Genomic DNA, 27,648 nt, shown 5'->3' on the forward strand with positions numbered 1-27,648 from the left:
TTGATGAATTGGTCCCGTTATCTTTACAGGTTGTATTTTCCTGCCTTTGTGCATTCCTAGTTATTTTTTATTGTATGTCCACATTATAAAATTTTATCTCATTGAGTTTTGTTCTGGGATACCATTAAGCTGCTTAGAAGCAGTTGAGTCTTGCTTTTATGCTGTTTTAGATGGCATTCAAGTAATGTTTAATCTAGGACTAAACTTACACCATTATTAAGGTATATCCCTTCTAAATACTCTTTCGTATGCTTCAGATTTTTCACTCTGGTTCATAGGAACAGGCACTATCCCCAGCCCTGTTTGAGCTCCTGGAATTGATTTCTCTAACCCTTTGCAGTAGCTCTTTCCCCTGTCTTGGGTTGTTTCCTCACACACCTACACTGATCAGTACTCAACTGAATACTCAAGGGAAACTCTGAAGATCTCCAGAGTTCTCCTCCTCCCTCTCTGAATCTATCCTCCCTGGGTCCTCTGCCATCTGAACTCTAGCCCCCTTGGCATCTCTGTATTCTGAGCTGCATCTTTTCAACTCAAGGAAACACCAAGGTCTGCCTGGTTTACCTGCCCTGTGCTGCAGCCTGGAAACTTTTTTGAGATATTGAGCTGGGGACAGTTACAGGGTTCGCCTCATTTGTTTCCCAAATCTCAGGTATCACTTTGCTTCATTGCCTGTTATCCGCTAGCATGAGAACTGTTGTTTCATGCATTTTTGCATGGCTTTCTAGTTGATTCATGTAGAAAGGGAAAGCTGATAGCCATTATTCTGTCTTAGCTGGAAGTGAAAGTCAAGAGCTGGAATTTTATACAAACTGGCTTTTAGTGCATTTTTAATCATACTTAGAAAACCTTCTGTAGGCTAGGTTCACAGACAACCTATCATCCACAAAAGTGGCTGCCCTTGTGGGACTCTTTTTCATCCCTGCTGCTGGAGCCTCTGCCACCTGGACAACCTTATGCAAGTTACTTAGCAACTTGGTAGTATGAGGTGTTCAGAGTGAAGGAAGAGGGATGAGCTCATTTTGGGATCTTGAATCTACTGCTTTACTATGTGTTATATTTTAGGTCTTTTATTTCTAATCTAGTTGGTTAAAGGTTTTCGTTTTTATAATGTGAGAATTTCTGTGTTTGAAAGATAAACATTTAAAATAAAATTAAATGTGAAATGTTTGTATGCACAAAACATTTTTAATTACAAAAGCAAAAGAAATGTTTTAAGTAGAGCATGACATTTTAAATGTTCACTTATGAACATTCAGCCAATTAATATACTTGATTTTTTTCTTCTGCCTCATAGATTCTGTGATATAAAGATTAATGATGGTTTTCATTTGTAAAGGAAGTTTTACTGCCTAATAAAGCTAGGTTCATAATTTTAATGAAAGGAAATTCTTTAATTTTGTTTATGCATAATCAGATGTGCAGCTGCTGGGACCAAAATTTATCCATTAAAAAATCCAGTCTAATAAAGGAACTACCATCATTTATTTTTAACAGGAAATCCAAATCAAGAGAAATTATAAAATCCAGATTTTAAAAAACTAGGAAATATGTGATGTTTATGCAATAGCTTACCTCTTGTTTTTATGGCAAGTCAAACTTTGGTCCTAATTTGTCATAATGTTCTGTATTTCTGTTCTCCAAAATCATTATTACCTATCCTGACCATCAAATCATGATACAGTTTAATAGTGAAAGTAGATGCATCTTTCCAAAGATTATAATAGACTTCTTGCATTAGGAAAGACTAATTTCTCATCTGAGAAAGGGCTTTTGTTTGTTTTTGTTTTGTTGTCTTTTTTAAAAAAAAATCATGATATACAAGGTAAATGTTATTATTTTTATTTGAAAGTTTTGATTAAAGGAAAGGTAGTGCCTTGCTTATTTTGTGGGTCACTTGCAGGTATCTGTATTTGCAGATGAGCCTGCCTATCTTTCAGGTTGCTGATCCAGATATATTTCAGCATTGTTACAATCAAACTCTCAAAATTCACCTGTTTCACACAGTCTTTCTGATATATTAGGCTTTAATACTGCTTTGCTCGAATCTAAGGCAATTTGACATTTATAATACCCTCAGTCTGCTTTCTAAATGGATCGTCACTACATTTAGCTTTGAATGACCATCAACGCTTCTCTGAATTAATCTATTCCCTCTCTTGCCATTTAGAAACAAAATCATTTGCAATAACTCAAGTTTTAAGATTATACTTATATCCATGTAGGAATAGAATATTCTCACCCCTATAATATTTCATTCTAATTAATGCCCTGGCTTGACATCCCATACTAACTTTTATTGCTGAGACAACATACATATTGTATTCCATTTTTGTGAATTTGAATATTAGATTTTCAAAAGATCCTGAAATAGTTAGACTTCTTTGGATTTTAATTTACCGGACTTGGTTTAGAGTTCATTAACAAAACTTGGACTCTAATTAAGCAGTTAGCATTGCAGTGATCCCAGGCCATCTCTTCTAACAGCGGGAATACCTTAGGTCCTGGGAGTTGACTCTAGCTCCATTAAGGACACCATATAGAATGCCTCTTAAAGCTAAGGTGACATTGTAACTGGAACACTTATGAGGCTGGAAGGGCCACTTTTAGTAATTATGCCCTGACAACAGGCATCAATAAGGTTAGTCAACCTACTTAAGGACTCAGTGGTTCAGATTTACAGCTTTCCAGAACTGATCCAGAGTTCGGATAAAGACCAAAGTATCTCTGCCATTTTGAAAGTTCATTTGTATTTTAAAATAATCATTGATTGCCTCTTAAGGGACTATTCAAAATTTAGAAATACACACACACACACATGCACACACACATACACACACATCTATAGATAATAGGTATTAATTGTTTTTCTTTATTAACTTTTTGGTAACTTTTATTAATAATCTCCATTGTAGCTATAACCAAGGCTGACATCATGCCCAAATTCTGTAACTTTAGTAAAATAACATGAATTTTGTTCTTTAATTCTTCTTAATGAATGCTTTTCTTACGGTTGATTAAAGCAATTTTGCCAGTGACTTTTAAGTAGTCCCACATGGATGGATTTTAAATAATACTTAATTGACAAGAAAGTTGAAGAACAAAGGAAGTGGTTAATCTCTAGAGCTTGTAGGGATTTAAGGAAGACTAATTTGACAGTTTTAGTTATATAGGTCTTCTAGTACCCATAAATTGCTTAAACTTAAATTATCTCTTGTCGCTTTTACAGTTCAAACTAAAAACAAAAACAAAAACACTATCTGTTTGCAAAATAAAATATTGTACCCAGATTTCTGTAAAAATAGAGTTGTTCTGATTTAAAATGCCCAGTCATGTTGATTTCATGAAGATTTGGGAAAATTTGTCCTATTGGGAATAATTACTATGAGAGCTAAAAATAATAGTTGTATTTTTTTTTTCTTTCTTTCTTAAAAAAGCTGGACCTGTGATCTGCAGAATGCTGAGTTATCCCCCAACTCGCCGAGCTTTAATTGTGGGTTGTGGCCTACAAATGTTCCAGCAGCTCTCAGGCATTAACACCATCATGTATGTATTTCTTTCTGGCTTTTTACTGAAAAGATTGTGAAAGGATTATTTTATGTGAAATAGTGAAAAGTATTTCATGTAAATACTAGACTCAGTGATTTGTTCTGATTAAATGTATGAATTCTCCTTTTGGGAGATACTGACTTTACAATTTTTTAATTCCAGTAATTTGTTACTAGAAAAAGGTGATTTATTTTGTTTGTTATATGATTGGCTTTATTTGATTCCATAAAATTTCTCTTTTACGCCATCCAATACCTCCTTGTATTCTGAGCTTAAATGTGTCATTTTTTCTAAGCCATTTCTTGATGCTGGTTGGAAAGCAAAATAGAAGGAAATCACCTGGCATTGCCAGAGATTATGGGCACACAGATAACTAATTCATTTCTTTTTGGTGCAGTCTACTACAGTGCAATGTGATAAGGACATTAGTAGAAGTACGTTTATTATAACCAGAGTATGGTAGAGGGGAGATTGAGTGGGAAGGAGAGTGAGGAATACAGAAAAATTCCCTGTTCTCTAATTTTAAGAGTAATTCCCAAAGCTGTATGTGTGCTGAGGGTGGGAAGGACTAAATATTAAGGGCTCTACTAGGTTTCCCTCATTCAGTATTAAACCCATTTTTGAGGGCCTCTATTGCACTAGACCTACAGCAGTAACTAAAATAGACCTGGGTCTTGTCCTCATGGATGTACAGGCTGGTAGAGGAAGCACACATTAAATAAACTCACAGTTAAATATAAGATTTCATATTATGATAAGGGCCATACAGGACTCTCTCAATTCTCTACAGAGTAGACTTTTAAGATCCTAAATAATAAAATACAGTTTAGAGAAGGTTATGTGCTTTCCCAGGGCACATATTGTTAGATTAAAAGCTGCCACATCTTAGAAGTCCTCCCCACTCCCTGCCTATTGATTGAATTTTTTCATTAAGAAAATACAAATTATGTAAAATTAAATTTTCTCTGGTAAACCATTTGTATTTGAGACTCTTGATATTTTTTAATTACTTGAGATATGATGAGTTATTTAGTGACTGAGAAGAGTGAATTGATTAAAATATTTTTAAAAAAGAAGGATTAGGACCCAATGAGCCAGTATATTAAATCAAGATTTGTTGAGAAACTCCATTTTCTATACATTCACACACTTTGTGGATTTGACTTTAATCATAATCCCTGTTGGACTTTAACTTTCGAGACTACATTTTCAATATTTTGTTCTCTCCTGCTTCTCTCTGACATTAACTTTCATTTTTTCTCACCTTTACCAGCTCTATTAAGGCCCATCTGTTGGTCTAGTGCCAGGCACGTTTGATTGCTTGTTCTCTGAATTTGGCACATCATGACTTGTTCTGAGATGTGTCCACCTTCTGCAGTCTGGTGGAAGTATAGAATTGCAGCTAGGCTAGAACCAAGCATCAAATAATTAAATCCATTAATAATCCTATGTGAATTCGTTAGTTGACCAACCTAATATTTGTTCTGGTTTTGAAAATATGTTTTGTTTGTTATGCTTTTTTTCCTAAGCATTTAAACTTGACAAGTATAAAAGCATAGAAAGTGAAGGATTTTTCTTGTACTTTTTTTGTTTTCACTTAAAACTGGTATCACAAACAGAGCCAACTCTAGTTTATGGGTAGTGACTGGGGCCAGTGTGTTCCTAGTTTGAAATGACTGTCATAATCCATTAGCAGTAACTAGTGTAAATTGAGCTGATTGATGCTGTCAAATTTTAATAAAACATTCATTTCTCCAAAGCCTCACTTTTTTCCTGAAGATCAAGTGATATAAGGATCCTGATATTCTCTACTATTTATGATAGATGCACTTTGCTTATCATAAACTGCACATGATATAGGTAGTGTTGTCATAGAGCTTTTGTTTGCATTTGATTATCAATCCTGGAAAACAGGAAGAATAAAATAAAGTAAATGATGGCTGAACTTAGACTGTGTCTACATGATGTAAAACAGCTAATCAACTTCCTGCATAAATTAATATGTTCATGTCTAGAGGTTAAAGGATTAGACATTAAAATAATACAATACCTATGCTGAGTAACTGTTGTTTATTCACAGTACATAATTTCAGACATTCATATTATAAGCCGATAAAATTTAGTGTAAGTCAGTGTCATTATGATACACTGTAATACTGTTTACTGTCTGCATAAAAAACGACTAATCTGGGACTCTCATGTAATGTGTTTTCTCCTGCTCTCTCTAGTCTTTATTTGTGTGTGTATATATATGTATCTTTTTCCATTATTCTCAAGATTAAGGAAATACTATCATAAAATTTGTTTCTGATTTAAAATAATCTATTAGAGTCTAATAATTTACTTTTTGTATTTTTAATAGAAATTTTAATTATGCCTTTTATTTTGTGTTACTTTGTTAATTCAGAATATCTTTTCTATGGATATTTTATTACATATAACACATATGTTTATGTATATAAAATTTTACTCTTTTTTTCCAGCTTCTTCCCTTTTAAGTGGGAAATAAAGCAGTTAATGCTTTTCTTTATTTTAATTCAACCCTAATAATGTGTAGAAGTTGAAATATGTTTTTGAAAATTCTGTCGTTCACCTCAAAATCTGAGTGAATGGAAATATAAGGTACTTTGAATTCTATTTCTCACCAAGGTGAGTTTATAGAAAGATTATAAGGAAAGATAATATTAAACAAATACATTAAAAGATAAATCATCCTCACAGTTGTGTTATATAATCTTACCGTGTTTAGTTTTTTTATCTTCTCCCTCAAAGAATCCTTTATTCCTATTCCCTTGACCTATTTACTATTCTGTCACATTTGACAAAATAGATTTTCTTCTTGAAATACTTAATTTTATTTTCCTTTACCATATTTATCTATAGACAGTATATCATAGATATAGATATATATCTTTTATTTGTATGATAACTTATGTTTCTTTATATCCCAACCCATACATTCTCATCCTCTACCCTACCGAATGGAGGACTTGTAAGTTCTTAAAACTTACATATTTCAGACATTACATTTCACTTTTAGATGAGGCATTTTTTTTTATAATATGACTCTCATCCTAATAATTTCAACATGCAACTGAATTGATTATTTTCCTTTATTCACAGGAGAGAAAGAGTAGAGAAAATGGAGTACTAACTTTCCTAATATAAGGGTGTTAGTATCATTGCACTGTATCTCATAGACCAATAAAATATTTCTGCATGTGTCAAAATAAAGAAGAGGAGTGATAGATGAAGATGATGATGGTTAAAGTAAATTCAAGAAATTCTCGGCCAGGCGCGGTGGCTCATGCCTGTAATTCCAGCACTTTGGGAGGCCGAGGTGGGCAGATCGTGAAGTCAGGAGATCGAGACCATCCTGGCTAACACAGTGAAACCCTGTTTCTACTAAAAATACACAAAATTAGCTGGGCGTGGTGGCGGGCGCCTGTAGTCCCAGCTACTCAGGAGGCTGAGGCAGGAGAATGGCGTGAACCCGTGAGGCGGAGCTTGAAGTGAGCCGAGATCATGCCATTGCACTCCAGCCTGGGCGACTGAGCGAGACTCCGTCTCAAAAAAAAAAAAAAAAAAAAAAAAAAGAAATTCTCACTGTGATCTATTCTAAACTCTAGTTATAATATCAAAGATGTTCCATGTTCAATCTAAGAAATATTTATCTGATGACTATTAATAAATAGACACTTCCCACATTATCATTACCACAACCTAAATACATGTGTTCATGTTTGGAGGAGGAAAGGTGTACGTAGGTAGTGAGAAAGAAAACACTAAGTTCTATGTGGGTTTGATAACATCTTTCTTTTTTGGGGAACTTGTAGTAAACTATATTTTGGTATATTCTGATAAGCAGATAATCAGTCTGTCTTGGATGAATGAAAGGTATCAGATTTTTACCTAAGAAGACCAAGTGGTTAAATGACTCTCTTTTAAGGTTACACAGAAAAACAGTAGTAAAGTGGGAAAGAAAATCCAGAGTTTAAGCTTTTGAGTTTGCTTCGGATAAAGAGAACTGTAGGGGAATCTTCTCTGGGGCATTTGGTCTTTTACTTTTTAGCCACTCTCCTTGCAGAGTAATATTGCCAGCTTTATTTCCTCTTCTTACTTTTCTGTCTTCTATTAACTCAGAGTAATAGAAGCCGAGTCAAGTTAGAGAGCTGAGTCAAGTTAGACAGCCAAGTGAAATAAGGGGGTAGAGGAAGCAGCAGAAAGGCCCTGGGAGCTTGCTGGATCCCAAGCAGCCCATTCCTGCCTGGCACCACAGTGATCCATCAGGAGAGTGGCCAGAGGAGCAGGGGGTAAAAGTCCACAGGGAGAAGAAATTCTGTAGCTGAACTTGGTAACAATTTGAATGGGGCAAGAAGCCTCCTGGCCATAAGGGAGGACGCAAATGGGGCGTTCAGACTTCACAGGCCGGGGAAAAACTAAAGCCCTTTTCTTTCACAACTGGGAGGCGGACAGCCTTGGGCAAATTTTCAAGCCCATCTCGCCCTCCGCCTGGAAACAGACTTGGGGCTGTTGCGGGAACATGGTGGGAGTGAGACCGGCTCTTCCGTTTGCGTGAGAGTTGGGTGAGGCCTGTGACTGCCAGCTTTCACCCACTTCCCTGACAATCTGCATGACTCAGCAGAGGGAGCCATAATCCTCCTAGGTACACAACTCCAATGACCTGGGAATCTCACCCTCAACCCCCACAGCAGCCACAGCAAGACCCGCCCAAGGAGAGTTTGAGCTCAGACATGCCTAGTCTCGCCCCTCCTTCATGGTCCTTTCCTATCCACCCTGGTAGTGGAAGACAAAGGACACATAATCTTGGGAGTTCTAGGGCTCTGCCCACTGCCAGTCCCTCTCCACACTACTACAGCTGATGCTTTCTGGAAAGTTCCACCTAATGGCAGGAAGCCAACCAGCACAAAAATAGAGCGTTAAACCACCAAAATTAAGAACCCTCATGGGGTCCATTGCACCCTGCTCCCTGCAACCTCCACTGGAACAGGCGCTGGTATCCACTGCTGAGAGACCCATAGGCGGTTCACATCACAGGACTCTGTGTAGACAACCTGCAATACCAGCCTGGAGCCAGGTAGACTCGCTGCGTGGCTAGACCCAGAAGAGAGACAACAAACACTGCAGTTCAGCTCATAGGAAGCCACATCCATAGGAAAAGGGGGAGAGTATTACATCAAGGGAACACCCTGTGGGACAAAAGAATCTGAACGACAGCCTCCAGCCCTAGACCTTCCCTCTGACTGATCCTACCCAAATAAGAAGGAACCAGAAGACCAACCATGGCTATATGACAAAACAAGGCTCTTCAACACCCCCCCCCAAAAATCACGCTAATTCACCAGCAGTGGATCCAAACCAAGAAGAAATCCCTGATTTACCTGAAAAATAATTCAGCAGGTTAGTTATTAAGCTAATCAGGGAGGGACCAGAGAAGAGCAAAGCCCACTGCAAGGAAATCCAAAAAATGATACAAGAAGTGAAGGGAGAAATATTCATGGGAATAGATAGCTTAAAGAAAAACAATAAAAAATTCAGGAAACTTTGGACACACTTTTAGAAATGCAAAATGCTTTGGGAAGTGTCAGAAACAGAATTGAACAAGTAGAAGAAAGAAATTCAGAGCTCAATGACATGGTCTTTGAATTAATCCAATCCAACAAAGACAAAGAAAAAAAATAAGAAAATATGAACAAAGCCTATAAGAAGTCTGGGATTATGTTAAATGACCAAACCTAAGAATAATCGGCATAGCTGAGAAGAGAATTCTAAAAGCCTGGAAAACATATTTGGGGGAATAATTGAGGAAAACTTCCCCAGCCTTGCTAGAGACCTAGACATCCAAATACAAGAGGCACAAAGAACACCTGGAAAATTCATCACAAAAAGACCTTCACCTAGGCACATTGTCATCAGGTTACCCAAAGTTAAGATGAAGGAAAGAATCTTAAGAGCTGTGAGACAGAAACACCAGGTAACCTATAAAAGAAAACCTATCAGATGAACAGCAGATTTCTCAGCAGAAACCCTACCAGCTAGAAAGGATTGAGGACCTATCTTCAGCCTCCTCAAATAAAATTATCAGCCAAGAATTTTGTTTCCAGAGAAACTAAGCATCATATATGAAGGAAGGATACAGTATTTTCAGACAAACAAATGCTGAGAGAATTTGTCATTACCAAACCACCACTACAAGAACTGCTAAACGGAGCTCTAAATCTTGAAACAAATCCTGGAAACACCTCAAAACAGAAACTCTTTAAAGCAAAAATCACACAGCACCTATAAAACAAAAATACACATTAAAAAGAAAAAACAGAAAACAAAAACCAAAGTACCCAGGCAAGAAAGAGCATGATGAAAGCAACAGTACCTCACATTTCAATACAAACATTGAATGTAAATGACCTAAATGCTCCACTTAAAAGATACAGAACTGCAGAATGGATAAGAACTCACAGACCAACTATCTGCCGCTTTCAGGAGACTCACCTAACACATAAGGACCCACATAAACTTAAAGGGGTAGAAAATGGCATTTCATGCAAATGGACACCAAAAGCAAGCAGGGGGTAGCTATTCTTATATCAGACAAAACAAACTTTAAAGCAATAGCAGTTCAAAGAGACAAAGAGGGACAGTATATAATGGTAAAAGGCCTTGTCCAACAGTAAAATATCACAATCCTAAACATGTGCACCTAACACTGGAGCTCCGAATTTATAAAACAATTACTAATAGACCTAAGAAATGAGATAGACAGCAACACAATAATAGTGGGAGACTTCAGTACTCCACTGACAGCACTAGACAGGTCATCAAGACAAAAAGTCAACAAAGAAACAGTGGATTTAAACTATACCTTGGAACAAATGGACTTAACAGATACATATAGAACATTTCATCCAACAAGTGCAGAATGCACATTCTATTCAGCAGCACATGGAACTGTCTCCAAGATAGAGCATATGATAGGCCATAAAATGAGCCTCAATAAGTTTAAGAAAATTAAAATTATATTAAGCACTCTTTCAAATCACAGTGGAATAAAACTGGAAATCAACTCCAAAAGGAACTTTCAAAACCATGCAAATACATGGAAATTAAATAACCTGCTCCTGAATGAGCATTGGGTCAAAAATGAAATCATCATGGAAATTTAAAAATTCTTCGAACTGAATGATAATGACACAACCTATCAAAACCTCTGGGATACAGCAAAGGTGATGCTAAGAGGAAAGTTCATAGCCCTAAATGCCTACATCAAAGTCTGTCTTGCTGGTGTTACAGGTGCCACTGGGGTGTGAAAAAAATCTCCTGCAGCTAGCTCAGTGTCTGCACAAACGGCCACCCAGTTTTGTACTTGAAACCTAGGGCTCTGGTGGTGTAGGCTCCCAAGGGAATCTCCTGGTCTGCGGTTTGCAAAGACCGTGGGAAAAGCATAGTATTGGGGCCAGAATGCACTGTCCTTCATGGCACAGTCCCTCATGGCTTCCCTGCTAGGGAGCCAAGTGGTCTAGCTCAGTGGATCCCACCCCACGGAGCCCAGCAAGCTAAGATCCACTGGCTTGAAATTCTCACTGACAGCACAGCAGTCTGGAATCGACCTGGGATACTCGAGCTTGCTGGGCGGAGGGGCGTCCACCGTTACTGAGGCTTGAATAGGCTGTTTTTCCCTCACAGTGTAAACAAAGCTGCAGGGAAGTTCCAACTGGGCAGATCCCACCACAGCTCAGCAAAGCCACTGTAGCCAGACTGCCTCTCTAGATTCCTTCTCTCTGGGCAGGGCATCTCTGAAAGAAAGGCAGCAGCCCCAGTCAGGGCCTTATAGATCAAACTCCCGTCTTCCTGGAACAGAGCCCCTGGGAGAAGGGGTGGCTGTGGGCACAGCTTCAGCAGACTTAAATATTGCTGCCTGCTGGCTCTGAAGAGAGCAGCTAATCTCCCAGCACAGCACTCGAACTCTGCTAAGAGACAGACTCCTTCCTCAAGTGGGTCCCTGATCCCCAGGCCTCCTGACTGGGAGACACTTCCCAGCAGGGGTCGACAGACACCTCATACAGGAGAGCTCTGGCTGGCATCTGGCAGGTGCCCCTCTGGGACGAAGCTTCCAGAGGAAGGAACAGGCAGCAGTCTTTGCTGTTCTACAGTCTCCGCTGGTGATACAGGCAGATGGTCTGGAGTGGACCTCCAGCAAACTCCGGCAGATCTGCAGCAGAGGGGCCTGACTGTTACAAGGAAAACTAACAAACAGAAAGGAATAGCATCAACATCAACAAAAAGGACATCCACAGAGAAACTCCAGCTGAAGGTCACCAACATCAAAGACCAGAGGTAGATAAATCCATGAAGATGAGGAAAAACCAGCACAAAAAGGCTGAAAATTCCAAAAACCAGAAAACCTCATCTTCAAAGGATCACAACTCCTCACCAGCAAGGGAACAAAACTGGAATGAGAATGAGTTTGATGAATTGACAGAAGTAGTTTTCAGAAGGTGGATAATAACAAACTCCTCCGAGCTAAAGGAGCATGTTCTCACCCAATGCAAGGAAGCTATGAACCTTGAAAAAAGGTTAGAGGAAATAATTGCTAACGAGAATAAACAGAGGAATAATTTTCCTCTAGAAAGCTCTGAGAACTGATAAAATAATTCAGTAAAGTTTCCTGGTACAAGATTAATATACACAAATCAGTAGCTCTTCTATACACCAACAGCAACCAAGCAGAGAATCAAATCAAGAACTCAACCCCTTTTACAATAGCTGCAAAAAAATATAAAATACTGAGAAATATACCTAACAAAGGGGTTGAAAGACCTCTACAGGGAAAACTACAAAACACTACTGAAAGAAGTCACAGATGACACAAACAAATGGAAACACATCCCATGCTCATGGATGGGTAGAATCAATATTGTGAACATGACCATACTGCCAAGAGCAGTCTACAGATTTAATACAATCCCCATCAGACTACCACCATCATTCTTCACAGAATTAGAAAAAACAGTTCTAAAATTCATATGGAACCAAAAAAGAGCCCACATAGCCAAAGCAAGACTAAGCAAAAAGAACAAATCTGGAGGCATCACACTACCTGATTTCAAACTATACTGTAAGGCCATAGTCACCAAAACAGCATGGTACTGGTATAAAAATAGGCACATAACCAATGGAACAGAATAGAGAACCCAGAAATAAACCCAAATCCTTAAGGCCAACTGATCTTCGACAATGCAAACAAAAACATAAAGTGGAGAAAGGACATCCTTTTCAACAAATGGTGTTGGGATGATTGGCTAGCCACATGTAGGAGAATGAAACTGGATCCTCATCTCTCACCTTATGAAAAATCAACTCAAAATGGATTAAGGACTTAAACCTAAGACCTGAAACTATAAAAATTCTAGAAGATAACATTGGAAGAAACCCTTCAAGACACTGGCTTAGGCAAGGATTTCATGACCAAGAACACAAAAGCAAATGCAATAAAAACAAAGATAAATAATTGGGACCTCCCACAGAGTGGGAGAAAATCTTCGCAATCTGTACATCTGACAAAGGACTAATATCCAGAATCCACAATGAACTCAAACAAATCAGTAAGAAAAAAACAATCCCATCAAAAAGTAGGCTCAGGACATGAATAGACAATTCTCAACAGGAGATATAGAAATGGCCAACAAACATGAAAAAATGCTCAACATCACTAATGATCAGGGAAGTGCAAATCAAAACCACAATGCAATACCACCTTACTCCTGTAGGAATGGCCATAATCAAAAAATCAAAAAACAGTGGATGTTGGCATGGATGTGGTGAACAGGGAGCACTTCTACACTGCTGGTGGGAATGTAAACTAGTACAGCTACTATGGAAAACAGCGTGGAGATTCCTTAAAGAACTAGAAGTAGAACTACCATTTGATCCAGCAATTCCACTACTAGGTATCTACCCAGAGGAAAATAAGTCATTATTCGAAAAAGATACTTGCACACGCATGTTTATAGCCGCACAATTCACAATTGCAAAGTCATGGGACCAACCCAAATGCCCATCAATCAACAAGTGGATAAAGAAACTGATTCATATATATATATATATATATATATATATATATGATGGAATACTATGCAGCTATAAAAAGGAATGAATCATATATATATATGATGGAATACTATGCAGCTATAAAAAGGAATTAATTAACAGCATTTGCACTGACCTAGATGAGATTGGAGACTATTATTCTAAGTGATGTAATAGCAATGGAAAACCAAACATCATATGTTCTCACTGATATGGGGGAGCTAAGCTGTGAGGACGCAAAGGTGTAAGAATGATACAGTGGACTTCGGGGACTTGAGGGGGAAGAGTGGGTTGGGGGTGAGGGATAAGAGACTACAAATATGGTGCAGTATATACTGCTTGGGTGATGGGTGCACCAAAATCTCACAAATCACCACTAAAGAAGTTACTCATGTAGCCAAATACCACCTGTACCCCAATAATGTATAGAAAAACGAATAAATAAAATATTATGTTATATATATCTTAAATAAACAACCTAAAATGGCTTTTTATGTGCTAAAAAAAAAATCACAGCCATCTCAAGAACCATTAACCTCATCAGATTCTTAAGTTTTCTGGTACCTAGCTAAGTTCTTTGATTTATATCCTGATCTAGAGTTCCTGGACAAGCTAGGCTGATAGTTGAATGAGTCATTCATACTTGTTAATCATATTTAATTTAATTTTCTAAGTGCAGTATTTCTGGATCTGTTCCATTCTCATATTCTATCCTCAACAAGCACTGCTGGTATTAAAAAAAAAATTACCATGCAATCAGGAAACATAGCACAAGCACACATGGTCAGATGGTGATAAATGTAGAGAAGAATAAAGGTGGCAGGAAATAAGAAATAAAACAATAAGGGTTTGTACACTTTCAGGTTGTAAATCTGAACCGGGAATGGGGTTTTACTCTCTGAGGTCTTCCACAATGCAGGATGAATGTATTAGAGCAGCATCTCACTGAAGTGTCTTCCCCTCTCTGCCTCCCTAGTCCAAAAAGCTGTTGAAAGATAAAATGTTTACTCATCGAAGTATTTCCAGATTAGTGAATTGTACTCAATTGTGTTCATTGGCTGGAAGTTAGTGAATTAATGGGAAAATGTTAGGATTTATGGCTCACTCTTTTGAAAAATGAGTGTCATGTGAGGGGAAGAATATTAACCCAGGAATCAGGAAAATTAGATTCAAGGTCTGTCTCCACCATGGGACTCTGGGCATGCCAGTTAATTGCTTTCAGTCTAATTACCTATAAAGTGAAGTAGATGGACTTTTAATGTGCATTTGAATGAGGACAAATGGAGTTTCATGGAGTTTCAAGTAGAATGGAAGCTAAAACATTTGAAATAGTAATACTTTAAGCCTTTCTTGGATGAAAAGTTATCAGACTGTAGAAAAATAGTTTTGGCCTAAAAAGAAAATTGTACTTTGTTCAACAAAATTTTTGGAATATTTATTAAATGCTTACCACATGCTGATCATTGTCTTAGAGGCCTAGCTTCTTATATGTTAAGACCATATTTTTATTTCCCAATCATGTCTTTGAAGAAAGACAATCTAGGTTATGGCTGATAATGCCTCTTTATCCCAAGATTGTGTAGCAGACTTATCACCTGATGTGATAGACTTTCCTTGGCTTCCATAATGTAAGAGTAGGCTCAAGCCCTATGAACTCCACTGGCTTCTCAGCTCATGTGCACACGGTTTATAAGGGAAAGGGTGTACTTTCTCCCTCTGGAGTCTAAAACCCTTTTTGATGGCAGGTAGGTAACTCACTATCCTAGCAAACAAAACAAAGCATTCTCATCAGAGGAGGCTTGGAGCAGAATGCCTTTATAGCGAGCTATCAGAATGTTTCTAATCATTTTCCATTTCCCTGTGTATATATTGCATACCTGTCTCTGTTTAGGTTGCCCCAAAACCAGGCCCTAAGACAAGGACTTGGGTGCAGATGATATTTTGGGGACAATATCAAGAGGATGAGAAAGGGAGTAAGGGAAGTGGAATAGAGAAGGAAGAAGAGGCAGTAAAGAGAGCATTGGTAAGCAGGCCATGTCAGTAGGCAACTGGAGCACAGTCCTGCTGAGTACTCTCCAAGGAACAGTGTAGATTGTCCTCAGAATTAGTCCAGGGGTATTTATCCACAATCCCCATTCCCTCAACTTGAGTGTTGTCCCTGCGGATGTTAAATGCACTTCCTCCAGGCTTTCCTGAGAAATCACTTATGGTGCCAGAGCTGTCATGTAGACAAGTAGAGAGACAAAGAAAGTTGAGCTAGAAACTGTCAGATTCTATAGTGAGTTTCCATGATGGCTGCAGGGTAATTCAGAGGGTGATCTAGAGCATATGGGGCAAGGCATGAAAAGCACCTCTGAAAAATCCTGTCTCCAAATATGTGTAAAAATAAGTTAGCACAATATGGATGTGAACTTTCTTAGTACTGTTCATGGATACAGCAAATCCATTTTTAGTAAAAAAAAAAAAAAAAAAAAGTCAATGATCCCTGGCTAACCATGTGGAAAATAACCAATAAAAATTGGAGATTCATGCTAACAAATGATGAAAATATATTTTCTTGAATATTATTATCCTTTTTTCTTTGTATAATTCACAAATAATTTTGTCCTGTTACAGGAATCTGAAAAATACATCATTAATGTATGTATTTAGGCCTTCAACCAATATTTACTATATCATTGCTGTACATTCAAATCCCTATCTAGGGATTGAAGGGGACACAAACAAATGATTTTTGTTGTGTTTTTTTTTAAAGTTTCTTTAAATGGAGTTATTTTGTGTGCGGAAACATGGTACATCAAATATTAATACAACCTTTGGTGTTAGATCTGGATTTGAATCCAAACCCAACACACCTACTCTCTGTGTAAACTCCACAAGCTACATAATAACTTCTCAGGTCCTCAGTGATTTGGAAATCAGGAATTATAATACCTCCCAAATGTGATTACATGAGAAAGCATGTATGATTGAGGCCCATGGGAGCAACTACATCTGTGTTCACTTTCCTTCTGCTCCCTGTGTACTGCGGTTTAGAAAGTCCCAGGCATTTGTGGAAAGCAGAAACATCCCACCATTAATCCACCTTCTTTACCCTCTACCCGTCGATACAGGATTTGAGGCATCCTCTGGAGACACAAAATTGCTATAATACCCTTCTTTTATGCATGTCTCTATTTTCAAAATTCAGGAAAGAATCATGATGGTGTTCTTCTAGCTTGTACATGTTATAGTAGTGCCCTTCACTTCAGTATTAGATATGTTCTTTTCATCTTAGATTTATGTCAAGGAGAAAAGACCTCGATGACCTTAGGATGATAAGATCTAATAAAGCCTCCTTCGATGGTGGGGGATCTGTAGCTAAATATGCCCCATGTGGCGTGACTTGTAGTTTACATCAAAAGATTGTCAAATCCTTTTGTCATGCTTCCTGAATCAGATGTGAATTTAAGGTTCTGTGGTAATCAGTGGAAATTCATCTCCATGGTTTGTAAAGTATCAGCAACTAAGGCTTCAGGTGCCTCAGGACATCTTTAGAAATATGAAAACATATTTCCTTGCCTTCCTTTTTCTGAATTATATGTTTCACTGAAAGGTAAGGAGAAGAAATGGAGGTGCTGTTAATGAGTTGAAATAGCATGAAGTCCAGGGATGTGTCCCAGAAAATAGACTTTCTGTGCCAATAAAGCAGAACCTTGTCCCCAATATATCTGAGTTTGAAAGTAACACCAGTCTGGCTGATTCCGGGTAGACTATTGTAACATTGTAGAAGTGCCCAGGTCTTAATTCACTCTTTACACACACAGGTAGCAGGCACTCTGCCAGGGACCAGAGATACACAATATGACTTACACCATTTTCAGGGAACTTATGGTCTCTTTTGCTTATCTTTAAAAGCATATGCTGTGACCTGTCTTGAAAGGTTGCTTGAAGATGAAGTAAGACAGCAAAGTGCCAGCCACAAAAGATGTGAGGAAGTTCTATTTTCCTCTTCCCAGATTTACATTTATTCTTCTCTATGAGTTCACTATCCAGGCTCTCATCACTTGGCCATGGTTCTTCTGAAAAAATTTTCCCTCACCACAGCATTTCAACTTAAATCTCCTTCATGGCTTTTCCTACTCAATTTGAACCTTAATGGTGGTGCTGTCCAAGTCTTGGCTTGCAACTCTACTCAGAGACCTATTCCAGTCCCATTAGGCCAATGACCATCTACATGTTAAAGAAGACTTAATCTGTAGTTGCAGGTCAGAACTCCTCTGCCATACACACTCATATATTCAACTGCTGGACATTTCTACTTTTGAATATTCCACTCTCACCAGTCTCAATATGCCTAAAACTGAATCCCTATCACTTTCTGCCAATTCTGCCCCTCCCCTTATAATCCTCTTCTCAATGATGCATGTGGCCAGTTGGCTGCCCGAGCCTTTAGCTTGAGAGTGAACACATCCAAATCCAATCAGCTGTAATTTCCTTCAATTTTATATCCCTAATATCTCTTGTATCCTTCCTATGATCTTCATTCCATTTTCTGTCAGGCCTTGCTTTAGTCAGACCTCATATTATTTGCAACAGAATCCCACTTAAACCTAACTTTAAAAAGATAAGTTGGTGTACAATAAGGAAATAGGGCCTAAAGGCAGGAAATATAGCTGGGCCTGGCAGAGGGTTGAAATCAGAAACTAGAGAGTCACTTGCTCAGCCTCTGTGTGCCCAAGGTTTTTTGCTGTTATTTCTGTAGGGTGTATGCATCCTTCTTCTTTCTCTTAGAGAACATCCTCTTCTCTTGCTTGTATCTGGTCAATCTCTACCACCATAACTTTGGAGGTACTTCTAGTTCAAGCATCCACAATAGACTGGAATTGTCACAATTCTTAATTCCCAAAGAGAAAAAGATCAAAGTGAACCTACCCTAGCCTGAGCATTTGAGGGCAGGGGGCTTGACAACACTGTAGAGGGATGCACAGAAGATTTTCCTGCCTTAAATCTCAACTTCCTCAATTGAGCCTTCATTATCTCTGCCTCTAAACTTTCTGAAACAAAATCAATTATGTCTTATCTTGACATAAATGATTTAATGTGTCCCACAGCTTTCAGCAAAGTTCAAAGTCCAGGGCCCTTTGTGGCTTTTGCCCATCTTTGCACTGCTTCATGTCCAACCACTGCCCTACGCAAGGGTACATAAAGAAGGGTGTGTAAAGCTACAAGCTTCATAACTTCTCAGGGCATCAGTGATCTGCAAATCAGGAATTATAATTAGGCACAAAGATGAGATGTATAAGGTATAAAAAGGTACATGTACCTCCTGCTACATGGAACCTCCGGTACTTCTGGCAATGATTAAAGCTAATCCAAGCTTCAGTGCCTTCATGTGTGCCATTCTCCCTAGCTGAAACAGCTAGCTTACCCTTAAAGACTTCCAAACTTAGGTCACATGTCATCTCCCTGAACCAAGGGGCCAATGTAAATGTTCCCCTTCTGGCCTCCTTTAGCACTCTGAGTGGATATCTATGAATAGTTATTTATTATATTATAACTGCAGATGTGTCTATTTCCTCCAAAAGACCATACACATACTAAAAATGCCCCCTTGCAATATTCCCCACGGAGAACCAGCTAGATTTTAGTTACTACTGACTGTTTTGTTTTTATTCTGGTCATATCCAGAGTCATAGCATGATGTATAAGGGGAATGAGTCACTCTCTGATTGTGTGAGTCTTCCTTAACTAGTCTGCAGACATGACCTTAGGAAAATAAAAGCCACAACATTCAAGCTTTGAGAAGAGGATCTTTCAAAAATGTTGCCAAGTTAGTCCTGACCTTTAGAATTAGAATTAGTGACGGGCTATAATGACATATCTAATGATTTATAATATTGGATAGGTTTTCATAATTTTATTAATTAATTAATTTATTTTTCCCTTCTTGAGGAGAATAGGGTCTTGCTATGTTGCCCAGGCAGGTCTTAAACTCCTGGGCTCAAGCTATCTTCCCACCTCTGCCTTCCTAAGTGTTGGGATTACAGGCATGAGCCACCAGTCCCAGCCATAATTTAATTTGGATTTCAACACTGAAGATTTCCATAAAGTATTCTTCAAGTCATGTCTCTTTCTCTTGGTTCCTTCTTTCTGAGGGCAGGTGAAGATCTAAGTTAGTGAGTTCTGTTCAAGTTTGTGATTATGCTTCCTGTGGCTGATAGAATTGCAGGATTTCAAATGCTATTAAGCCGCTCCATGCAGAGACAAATAGTCTGATGACCTGCCATTCATGGCAGGAAGAGAAATGAACAGTGTTTCTTGCTAGAACTTCTTCATTTATTTCGATAAGATCATTTCTTACTGGACAGATTAAACCTTAGAGAACGACATATAAGTTTCTCCTATTTCTATTTTTGAAAAAACACTCAGTACCAGAAAATATAGAAAATGTATAAAGTAGATTTAACTGTGAAATTTCAACTTTAGTTTCCAGCATAGAATTAACAGCCTCCTCCTGGATTCTTCCAGTGATCCCTCTGTAATGTCCCTAAGTCTCTTTCCTCAGCTGCTTATCCAAAAGTGTAATCATTTATCTAAGACTGTTTGCAAGGACCAAATTTAGTCCTCAGGCATGCCTTCTTTAGAAAGTGCAGTTTTTACATTTGTTAAATTACACATTAAAGTCCAGATTTCCAGAGATGGCATTGCCTCTTGGAGATGATGTAGGTCCTCTCCCGTTCCCTGCATTCCCTGCTGCTCCACATAACCTGGCCTCATCTATGCCTTTGAGGTTGTGCCACCTGTCCTAAGGAATCAACATTCGATTAGCATTCTACTTAGAACTTTCACCATATATGTCCTGTTCTGGGCTGGGTTGAAAAGAAAGCTGACAATTAGAGTGGCTCTGGTTTTAGGAATTGCTAGTTGTTATGTCAACAGCTATGGACATTCATAGAATCTTCAGTTTCATTTTTTATCCCCAAGACCTTCATTTCACATTAAAAGAATTCTTTTTGAGGCTATGTGCACAAGGCTGCTATTTGCCACCCCTTACAATCCCTTTTTATCAACTAACAGAGTTATGTCATAGCCAACTTAAGATTCAGAATCAGACAGACTATCTAATAATATTGCTAGAATTAACTGAAATATCATAGTTAATCTACTCTAATGTGACTAAGTCATAGAAGCTTATTTTTTATTATTTTATCTGGCATTAGACAGACCTGGAATCAAATTTCTTGTTTCCTGACCACTTGTGCTACCTTGAGTAATTTACACAGACACTCTAAGTCTCAACTTTCTTATTTGTAGATGGCATGACACTTTTCAGGGTTGTGTTTTTTCCCCATTCTTACCCATCTCAGTGAGTGATACTACTATCCCTCTAGTTGCTCAGGCCTCAAATCCAGGATTTTGGCCAGGAATCTTTGATTCTCCTTTTATCTGTACTCCTCACATCCATTTCTCTTGCAAGTCTTAGCACTAAAGCTATGGTTCCTGAACAGCCTGGAGCCACAGGGCACCCTTCACAGGAGACCACAGGATATTTTAAATTTTCAAGTGAAATAATGACATAGATGTACTACTACTGTGAAGTAGTATGTACCTTATAAAGTGGAACTGCTAGGTAATTTAGACCTACGTGTGCTATGAAAAAAATTACTGAGACACCAAGGGCGCCATGAAGCAAGAAAGTATGGGAACCTCTGCTCTATTATTTAGCATGTATCCTTCCTATATTTATCTTCATTTCACTGCTGCCATCTGCTCAAGTCACTGTTGCCTCTCATCACTTACTGCAATAGCTAGCCTTCCAACTGGTCTTCCTGCATCCATGCTTATCCTTCATAAGCCATGTTCCACAGAGCAACCAGAATGAACTTTGAGAAATGTAGATAAGGTCATAGCTTTCCTTCACAGTTTATTCTTATTCATTTATTGTTAGGCAGGGTCTCGCTCTGTTGCCCAGGCTGGGGTGCAGTGGTGCCATCTCAGATGACTGTAAACTCTGCCTCCCAGGTTCAACTGATTCTCCTGCCTCAGCCTCCTGAGTAGCTGAGATTACAGGCACATGCCCCCACGACTGGCTAATTTTTGTATTTTTTTTTGGTAGAGACAGGGTTCCACCATGTTGGCCAGGCTGGTCTTGAACTCCTGACATCAAGTGATCCACCCACCTCAGCCTCCCAAAGTGCTGGGATTACAGGCTCCATTACACTTTAAATCAACCTGGCTTTTCACATGGTCCACAGACTCTGCCTGCTTGTCCCCCATCTTCTCCATCATCCCACCCCCACCTTTATCCCCTGGTTCATTAAGACTTAACTGCCCCAGCTTTTTTCTTTCATCTGTTTCTCAAAATCTCCGGATTTGTTCTCAACTTAGAGGCTTTTCAGTTGCTTTCCCTTCTGCTAGAAAGATCTTCCTCTGTATCTCATTGTGGCTGGTTCCTTGTCACTTGCGTCTGAATTTAAACAGCACACCTCAGATAGGCCTTGACCCTGTTTGGAACAGCCACCTTTTTCCATCAATATCACATCAATCCATTTTTTCCTGTCATGTTTATCATTGTCTAAAATTCTGCTTATTTATTTGTTTATTAAGCTCCATGGGTAGAGCCCCCATCTGTACTGTTAACCTTTGAACTGTCTCCAGCACACAGTAGGCACTCAAAAAATACTGGTTGCATGAGAAACGCAGACAACTGCTTCATCTGTTTCCCTTTTTTGTAACCAGATGTTGACGTTGATGATTGTGCTTCTGTTGCTCCTTTTTTATAGTCAAGTCTTGCTGAACTTTTAAAAGATGAGGAACTGGGTGTTTAGGGGTCATTTTAAGCATTGGATCATTTATTCATATTGCTTTAGTGGTCAAAAAAAGAAGTGTAGCACTATTGTACTGTACTTTATTTGAAGTGCCTGATTCCCCCCAATCCTTAGTAAACTGATTAAATAACTGGAAAAAAATATCCATTTTCTATTTCCTACTTTACTGGAGCAATATATAGTAAAATCAAAATCACCCTGTATACTACTTATTCCATTAAAACACCAAACTGAAAGCAGCATGGAAGAAAATGTGTTGCCAGAGCCTTAAGGTTTATTTTTTCACCTTTTCTAGGAAATGAATGAACTAGATTGCCAAGTTATATTGTGCAAGGTCTGTTTTCAGTTTGGGGAGATGAAAGAAAAGAACAGCTACAAGAGTAACAAAATAAAGGTCTTGAATGGGCCTCAATAAAACTATGCATTAGGATAATATACTATTATATAAAATGAATTAAAATTATAATACTATTTTAGTAATTAGTATGAAATCAAAACAACTAAATTTGGATATTTATTTACAATTTTGGATATTTACATTCTGACCATTCGTTTTGTGGGAGGGTATTTTTTTCTTTCATTAGGCTTTGCAGAGTCCATTCCTAACGTACTAGTTGGCTTAAATTTAAAAGTTAAATTGGAATTTACAAGCTCAGTTGAAATTGGGAATCATTTTCCAATAGTGTGTGGCACTTTAAGCTGGTAAACAAAATCCTCTTTTGCCTTACCATATCTGAAATATAAAATCAATCTGTCATTGCTATCATAGAACCTCCCAAGTTACAACTCTAAGATTTACAGTGTATTTTCTCCCGACCCCAGCATTCCTATAGCATCAGCTCCAGATGAGAGTAGAATAAAGGAACACAGATACTCAGGAGGCCCATGTGTCTCTGGGTGCAGGTGCAGGTAGGTGCCAGCCACTGCTGGCAGGCGAATAGGGCTGTTGGAAAGGGAGTGGCAACAGCAGAGGCATTGGTAAGGGCAGCTAGTTGTGGTAATGAGAGCTCTGGTCTCATTTAGTAGCAGGCATTAGTAGTAGTACTCATTTAATAGCAGGGCATTTGTTTTGCCCTTGATAAGGGAAGAAAGAAGTAGATGATGCTTATAGTGGTTCTGACAGCAACTGTTAGGGATGGAGGGGGCGCAAGATTGTTTCTCTGTACCAGTGGTTAGTAAGCTGTATGTTTGGACATAGTATTATCTCTAATATGAATGTTTTAGTTGACAATTCAAATGATTTCTAAAGTCAGAAAAGCTGAAATGACTGGGGCTTCTCAGAATGAATCATACAGAAATTCAGTATTTATTAACATATTTATTAGAAGGCCAATTTGTGAATTAATTTGGTTATTAAAATTATATTGCTCACTTAGTTTGCATGTATATAATGTGTAAAGGACCAGATAAAAAATGTTGGTAAGCTGGCCGGGCGCGGTGGCTCACGCCTGTAATCCCAGCACTTTGGGAGGCCGAGGCGGGCGGATCACGAGGTCAGGAGATCGAGACCATCCTGGCTAACACGGTGAAACCCCGTCTCTACTAAAAATACAAAAAATTAGCCGGGCGTGGTAGCGGGCGCCTGTAGTCCCAGCTACTCGGGAGGCTGAGGCAGGAGAATGGCGTGAACCCGGGAGGCGGAGCTTGCAGTGAGCCGAGATTGCGCCACTGCACTCCAGCCTGGGCGACAGAGCGAGACTCCGTCTCAAAAAAAAAAAAAAAAAAAAAAGTTGGTAAGCTATTTATTTTAATTGTAGGGTATGAATCAAATTGCTTGACTGATTTGGAGATTGATCTATTAAAGCACAGTGAAATGAGTTTGCCTAATTTGCTGATTTTAAGGTTTTTTCATTAAACAATAAATGATGTTCTGAAGTCGGAATATTTATGTGGCAGTCACAGTCTTGTTTTGAGGGTATTCATGTTTTTATTTTGAATTTAATTTTTATCACAGTATTACATACACAAAAGTCAAGATACTATAAATCTTACTGTGAAAGGCAGTCGTCCCTGGCCCTCCCTTTCCCATCTCAAGTTCTGCTTTCCAGAGGCAATTACTTGCACTTCTTTTAGATTTTTCTTTCAGTATTAACAACTGTATTTTTAAGTGAAAAATATGTATAATTTTTGAAATTCTGCACTGACTTTTCATTATGGAAGATGAAATGCTTCTTCCAACACTGCTCCCCCACAATACACACATTCACATTCACACATTCTTCCTGCCCCTGATATAATTATATCTCATTTTTGGATTAATTAATATATACCATTTTCATTATGATGATGATGGAAATATTGTTCCCCACTGAGCAGCTCTGTGCACTGTGATTAAATTTATTCTGATGTGTGCTGTGAGTCTTCTGTTTGCTCCTCTGCAGCACTTCCCCCTCCTCCACCTTGCTGCCTACAACCCATGATCCTGGCCTGGTGAAATGGCTCATACAGTTATACCAGGATTTTTTTCTCTCTCTCCTATAGTAGTAAGTAGGTGCCACGTTCTTTTTCGTTTTTTGGTTTTTTTTTTTTTGAGACGAAGTCTCACTCCGTCACCCAGGCTGGAGTGCAGTTGTGCAATCTCCACACACTGCAACCTCTGCCTCCCGGGTTCAAGCGATTCTCCTGCCTCAGCCTCCTGAGTACCTGGGATTACAGGCGTGCACCACCATGCCTGGCTAATTTTTGTATTTTTAGTAGAGACAGGGTTTCACCATGTTGGCCAGGCTGGTCTCGAACTCCTGACCTCAGGTGATCCGCCCTCCTTGGCATCCCAAAGTGCTGGGATTACAGGCGTGAGCCACCACACCCAGCCCGAGTGCCGCATTCTTTAACTTGCTCAGTGTTCAGTGTACCCCTCACTAATTCTTTCTGCATACTTTTCAGTGGAGCTGTAAAGCCTCTTCCTTTACAGTTAAACCTAATGAGAAACACCCATAATCCATCCTGTGATTCTGCTCTTCTTACAGAACTTTCTCCTGCAGCCTCCAGTATCCTGCCTGCCTCTCCCATCTGGTTGCCCCCTGAGGGACAGCTGTAGAAATGCTCTTTACCCCTCTCTCTTGTGGCTGAGTTCTGTTTCCTATATTACATGTCTTTTGCTTTTTTTTTTTTGAGGTGGACTCTCACTCTGTCGCCCAGGCTGGAGTGCAATGACTCGATCTCGGCTCGCTGCAACCTCTGCCTCCCGGGTTCAAGCGATTCTCCTGCCTCAGCCTCCTGAGTAGCTGGGATTACAGGTGCCCGCCACCACACCTGGCTAATTTTTGTAGTTTTAGTAGAGACAGGGTTTCACCATCTTGGCCAGGCTAGTCTCGAACTCCTGACGTCGTGATCCACCCACCTTGGCCTCCCAAAGTGCTGGGATTATGGGTGTTAGCCACTGCGCCCAGCCTCCCATGTCTTCTTTTTAGGCTGACTTCATCTTTATCATGATTCTTACTCTGTACTAGTTTTCTGTGAAAAGTTCAATGAGAAGTAAACAGTTTTGAGACCATGAAACTCTTTATTCAGTCCCCAGACTTGGGTTGTTTTTCTCCCTCAGAATTTTTAATGCCATAAATTTTCATTTTCTTGCCACTCCTTGCTGCTGGCCTTCACCGTGTCTGCCATCCTCCTGTCTGCAATCCTGGACATTCATTTTCTCTGGACAGGACACCTCTGTCTCCTCCCCACGTGTGGGGAGGGCAAAGGATCTTGGCAGTGGAGTTGGGGGAGGCATCTTGTTGATTGTTACAAGGATTGTCAACCAGTCCTTTTTATAATCTACTGTCTGAGGTATTTGGTACCTCCAATTCTTAAGCCTTTCCAGAGTCTGTCATACAAATCATCTTGCTTCTTGCTGGCTTTACTTTGTTGTGATTAGGTTTTAGTTCTGCTGTGTTAAGCCAGTCACCACTTGTCTATCCTCTTTCCACTGTCCAAAGCTTCCAGTCTAATGTTCTTTATCCTTGCATACAAACTTTAATTACTTTATAGTCATTTCAGTGGAGAGTGTGAGGAAATAAAGCTGCTGGGTTTAACTGAACATCTTTCATAAGCCATTTAAAAATCTTGAGACAAGAAACAGGCAAGTTTGTAACTGAAATGCTTTTCTGAAATAAAAATGTTACTTATTTTTTAACCAGTTACGCATTTAATATCCTTAATTTTTTAAGATTTTAATGTTTTAACTCTGTGCAGTAGAGCATCTAGCATTTTAGCTCTATTTTCTTTATTCCTCATGTTCTAAAAGAAGCACTCTTGATTCCATCACTCACACAAAAAGTGCAATCAGAGCCTGATTGGAGGGTTGGCAGGCTCTCAAATTGAGTAAGTACATTTGCATATTAGAAGGAACAGGATTTACTTTATAGAATTCTCTAATATGAGTAAGATTAAGATTTTTTTCACCCAATCCAGTAAGCAACAATTGGGCCAAAGCATAACTTATATTAGTGCTGTTTGAAGTTAAGATGTTTTGTTTTTTTCAAGAGTATGGAATGTGTAGCATTTTTTGACTATTGAAGTACAAGATATTATTCAAGTAAAACATTTTTCCCTTTTCAAAATAATGTTGCTATAGGAAAGATTTCAAATGAAGTAACGTAAGTAACAACTCTTAAATATATATCAGGACTTTGATATCGGAAATGTAATTCGTTTCCTGCAACATGAATACTTCATACCAAGCTTATAGTTATATAGATAATTTATACTTTAATGTTTTGGGTTCCAGTTTATTTGAAGTTAATTCATTTAATTATTTGTGTTTTGGGTACTTCATGGGCATGTACCATTTATCTTAAATGCTTTCCTTCCACAGGAGCTCAATAAGTGTTGATATAAAAACAATCATGTTGTGTATCTCTGGCGTAGTATTTTGAACATAGTAAAGCTTAATAAACTTGTCAAATTAATTAAAGCATATCCTGTAGCTTTTGTAAATGCCTCTTAAAATAAAAATTTCTGAATATGAAATAAACCAGATTTAGCCAAGTTACTATAGCATTGCATAAAAACTTCTTGGTTTTGAAAAGCTGTTTTGACAGTAACAGTAGCAAATAAAATATTTTTTCTCGTTTGATATGTTATTGTTTAAAAAAGATAAATTCTAACCTAATGTAGACCACATATAATGAACACACAATTTGGAGTATTAAACATTTTATTAATTGTAATAGATTATGTAATCCTGAACTCACCT

The 27,648-nt window shown here is 38.5% G+C and overlaps 1 protein-coding gene across 2 annotated transcripts in view; it reads left to right on the plus strand.

Annotated features, from left to right (window-relative positions):
- Positions 1-27,648, plus strand: part of SLC2A13 (solute carrier family 2 member 13) — a 337,234-nt gene that overhangs the window by 145,145 nt on the left and 164,441 nt on the right. For both annotated transcript variants that reach the window (XM_522353.9, XM_016923641.3), the window contains exon 4: positions 3,438-3,546. In XM_522353.9, coding sequence (XP_522353.3) covers positions 3,438-3,546 — 109 coding nt within the window. The remainder of the gene's footprint in view (positions 1-3,437; positions 3,547-27,648) is intronic.

Source organism: Pan troglodytes, chromosome 10, assembly GCF_028858775.2.
Source record: "Pan troglodytes isolate AG18354 chromosome 10, NHGRI_mPanTro3-v2.0_pri, whole genome shotgun sequence".
Taxonomy (NCBI): Eukaryota; Metazoa; Chordata; class Mammalia; order Primates; family Hominidae; genus Pan; species Pan troglodytes.